At 42.1% G+C, this 4,538-nt stretch overlaps 1 protein-coding gene across 1 annotated transcript; it reads right to left on the reverse strand.

Annotated features, from left to right (window-relative positions):
- Positions 1 to 1,315: 1,315 nt before the first annotated feature.
- LOC139553370 (NF-kappa-B inhibitor alpha-like) lies at positions 1,316 to 4,128 on the reverse strand. The gene is made up of 6 exons (XM_071365626.1): positions 3,789 to 4,128; positions 3,143 to 3,248; positions 2,745 to 2,958; positions 2,448 to 2,536; positions 2,050 to 2,307; positions 1,316 to 1,815 (listed from the first exon to the last, which is right to left on the reverse strand). Exons 1-6 carry the CDS (start codon positions 4,079 to 4,081, stop codon positions 1,771 to 1,773), a joined length of 1,005 nt encoding a protein of 334 aa, XP_071221727.1. The 5' UTR covers positions 4,082 to 4,128; the 3' UTR covers positions 1,316 to 1,770.
- Positions 4,129 to 4,538: the final 410 nt, after the last annotated feature.

Consider the following 4,538-nt stretch of genomic DNA (forward strand, 5'->3'; position numbering starts at 1 on the left):
GTGTTTAATTGCTAAAATGTAATTATTTCGCCACTATGGACTATTTATTGCCTTACCCCCCTAATCGTACTACATTTGCACACACTGTATATAGATTTTTCTATTGTGTTTTTGACTGTACATTTGTTTATCCCATTTGTAACTCTGTGTTTGTCGCACTGCTTTGCTTTATCCTGGCCAGGTCACAGTTGTTCTCAACTGGCCTAACTGGTTAAATAAAGGTTAAATAAAATAAATAATAATTTGAGTCTCATATTATTCATTTCATTTTTTTTTATACATTTGCAAACATTTCTAAAAACCTCTTTTCTATTTGTCATTATGGGGTATTGTGTGTAGATTGAGGGAAAACATTATTTTATACATTTTAGGCTGTAACAACAAAATGTTGAAAAAGTGGAAGGGGTCTGAATACAGTCCGGATTTTCCATCTGAAGGCTTTGTCATTTCTCCTTGTCATGCTGAGTCATACGAGTCCCTCTTATCCCCCATTGGGGCTCTTTTCTGAATTGCCTGACTGCCCCTCTGTGTTTCCTGCTCACTTGGGGCTTTGAGGGAGCATGCTATGACTAAATCATTTGCCTTCACTTGCAGAGGTTTCTTTGAGAATATACCACTGAAAAGTAGAGCGACAGGGGCAATATTACTCATCTTTGTAGCATAAACACTAGTAGCGCTATGGTAGAATCCCGTAAGGTTTTTAGCTTGTACAACCACACTGGCACTAGTCTCAGATTTCTAGCAGACTGTTAAAACACGCAGTTAGTTATACTGCATCTTCACATCACATGACCATAATTACATTGGAGAATCCCTTCTGACTAATTCTAAGTGAGGAATTCCGTGAAGTTCCTCATGTCTGGAATACCGTGTCTGGGAACTATGACTCCCCAGCGGAATTTTCAACACTGCCTGTATTGGCCCTTCCCTTACAGGAAATTCCAGTGTACTCATCTATAATAATATAGATACAGACCTCTACAAGTCTATGGGTATATGTTACGGCTCATCCTATGCCTGCGACTCATTCTGAAGCCTGATCACCAGCATCTTTACACTTCAGTCCCTTATTCTGTTAAGGCATTGGCGATTTGCCATTATATCTTCATAATAATGTGTTTGTCTTGAACACTGACCTTTCAGGATCTGTTTGATTTATTTAACATAATTAAATAATTCAGTCTCAGATATGGTCACATTCCAAATAGTCCATTGGGCATGTTGCCTGCACTTTCAAGTACTGGAGAAGAAAATAAAAAACTAATTTTTTTCATCACCATCTCCCACACTGATGGAAAAACACCAGAAATCAAGGCGAAGTTAAATGTCATGTTTTAATTTACTGGAGTTTGTGGCTTGCTTTACCCTTCCACATGCAATGGATAACATTTACAGTAATGTCAAACTTTATACATTTACAGTTATAAAAAAAATATGTATTTGTATTCACAGCCATTTACAATATAATACATGCTGATGCTATTACATCGTTGGTTGGATGTAAGCTTTGTGATAATGAGTATCTTTCAGAGAGCCATAAAGAGCATTATTTATTGGCATCCATTTAGTTTATTTGGCATCTTCTCATTGGTTCACACTGTCCATCATCACTATGTCAGTCCTAGGGTGTACCCCAGCCTTCTGCCATCCTCAACCTCTGAGGTTGGCACCACTGCTGGGCATGCCACTGTACCATAGCTAGAGCCTGTGGGCAGAAGAGCTTCTCCCTGTCTGTACTACTGTTCTCTACAGGTTATTTTCGTCTACTTCCTACTTGTGCATATTCCATTGAATGTCATCATACCAACATGTTACCTGCGAAAGGAAAGGAGAAGGTGGATTAGAGCCAAAGTTAGTCATAAATTATCTAAAACATCCAATCTGCTAGGTTCACTCATGAGATACAGCTAGATATGCTGAACCGGTTTCACAGCTGTTTCACCGGAGAATATATGGAAAAACTCTACGCTGCATAAGCAATCACACACAGTAGAGATGCCTCACACACACCTACAGTCCACATACTCACATCAGTTCAGTCACACTCACCTCTTCCTCATCAGACTGTCCCTCTTCCTCACTGTCCTCAGACTCACTGTCTGGCAGTTCTCTCAACTCCTGAGCCGTCAGCTCATACAGTTCCCTTTGGATTGCAGCGTTCTGGCGACCGTAGGTCAGGTGGTACGGCGTGTGACCTCCATAGGTTAGGCTGTTGACGTTAGCGCCGTTACTGACCAGGAGCCGAACCAAGTCCAGGTTCTGTAGGTCCACAGCCAGGTGGAGAGGGCTGCGGCCATTACACTGCTCCTGGAATGCCAAACAAGTGTAAAATAAGTTAATGGGAAATACACAGCATTTGGGTGCTTTTTAGGAAATGTGAATGACATAATCAAATGGACTATTGCGAGGGTGGGGTTGAAAAAAGGCTAACTTGCTGCATAGCCTACCTGTGCATCGATGTCAGCTCCGAGAGCAACAAGGCTCTCCACAAGCGAGAGAAAGCCATGGATAGAGACCAGATGCAAACAGTTCTGACCTGAAACAGAGAGCAGAGGAAGACCAATGGTCAGAGAACAGGGTAATAATACTTTACGTTAAGTTAAGTTACTCTTATACCTGTGTAATTACTACAGTAACATTGTTGTTAGACATTATTTTTGTAATTGTTTAGTTCTAGTAATGGCCACAGGTTCCCCACAAGCTGAAATAAGAAACAGAAAATAAACTGTTTTTCAGTGTCTTACCACTGTAGTTTGGTGTGGCCATGATGGCTGGGAGCTGGGTCGAGCAGCCCTGGGTCTGGGTGAGGACACTGAAGCAGGTGAGAGAGCCCTTCCTACAGGCGATGTGGAGGGCTGTATTGCCACTGTCGTCCACTAGCATTGGGTCACAGCCAGCCTTCAGCAGACGCTCCACTATCTCAGCCTGCTCTGTGATCACAGCCAGATGGAGCGGAGTCTGTATAGGGGAGCAGGACGGGTATGGTTAGGAACTGGAAGTATGAGTCTCTCTCTGCCCCTCTCGATCTCTCTCACACACACCTTTTACTGTATTTGTGTATCTACTTAATTCTCTCTCATACACACACCTTGTACTCCATCTAAGCATTTACTGTAATTGTGCAGGTCTTAACTGTATGTACCTGTCTCTGGTAGTTCTGTTGATTGAGGAAAGGCTCATTGCATGACAGCTCTATCAACTTCCTTGCACAGTCCTTGGCTTCATGGATAATGGCAAGGTGGAGAAGCCTGCATAGAAGACAAGGGGGAATTATTAACTGCTCAGACTACTCAAAAATAAATGAACATGATTCCTGAATACGACATAAGGTTAACACTTAGAATGAAAAACAGGCAGCACTTCACAGTCGTCACACCTTTCCCTCAAGCTATTTCTACTAGTGGTGGCTTGACGCACTGGCGCACGTTGCAGCGTATCTGGTTTCTGGCACGAGGCCCGGGACTTTCCCGACCAGCGGAGTGTGAGCGCCGCCTTCTTTGACCCCCAGCCATAGTACATTCCGTTCTGAAAGGTTTGTTTACGTAATGCCCACAATGGCCATAATCACTCTCCCCCAATACCTTCCTTGTGCATTGTTTAGATTGGAGCTACTTTGCATGCAAATGCAAACGTAACTTTTGCACACAGGAAGACAACCACAATTGCGCTATAATTAGTCGACTACAAACATTAGCTAATTATATAACCTAGAAATAACAGTCGATTTAATGTAACTCTGGAAACAAAACTTGAATGTCTGTTGATTTGATTATAGTATCTCAACATACGTGTCTCCGTCCTCTAAAACGTGTTCCTTCCAGGGTTCATTGCCGCATTCGTCTCTCTGCGGTGAGGGACAATCCACACGAAGACACTCGAGCTCACTGGCGACAACTTCATATTCCTCGTCTTTGAGAGAGTCAAGGCCGCTGTCCAGCCGCTCTTCGTTGATAGATTGCACTTTCCTATCCTTAGAATGTCGACCATCAGTGTTATAATCCATGTGGTTGAGGATACTAGCTCGATGAAGGTCCATTGTTGACACTGGCTGCTGTGCTGGTTGTAATTCGGAACTTGACATACACCAGCGTTAAATTCTCAGTAGTGTCGGAGGGGGGAGGAGTCAACACAGGGTGGGGGATTTCCAGGCGGAACGCAGAACTCCAAACGGTCTCCATGGGGAAATATGGGCCCCACATATTTCAATTCTGCATTTTCATACTTGTGGCCTCAACAGATTAGGTTTATGTTAGAACACTGCAAAGGGGCTTGGATATTTTTGCATAATCCTACATAAAAGCAAAGAATAGCCTAAATGAAAAACAAAACAAATAAATTCACTCATGAAATTAAATTGTGTCAAGAAAACAAAATTTGATTTTGTGCATTGAGATTATAGGCTATGATCTATTCTGCTAGTAGCCTATTGGCTGAGTAGACCTATCAAATGTTTTTATTTTTTAATATTTTGTCCCTCTGCAATGATATGTCTAATGACAAACATAATATTTCCTAATTGTAATGCAGTTCTAAGGGAA

The sequence above is a fragment of the Salvelinus alpinus genome, chromosome 25, assembly GCF_045679555.1.
Source record: "Salvelinus alpinus chromosome 25, SLU_Salpinus.1, whole genome shotgun sequence".
In the NCBI taxonomy this organism is placed as follows: domain Eukaryota; kingdom Metazoa; phylum Chordata; class Actinopteri; order Salmoniformes; family Salmonidae; genus Salvelinus; species Salvelinus alpinus.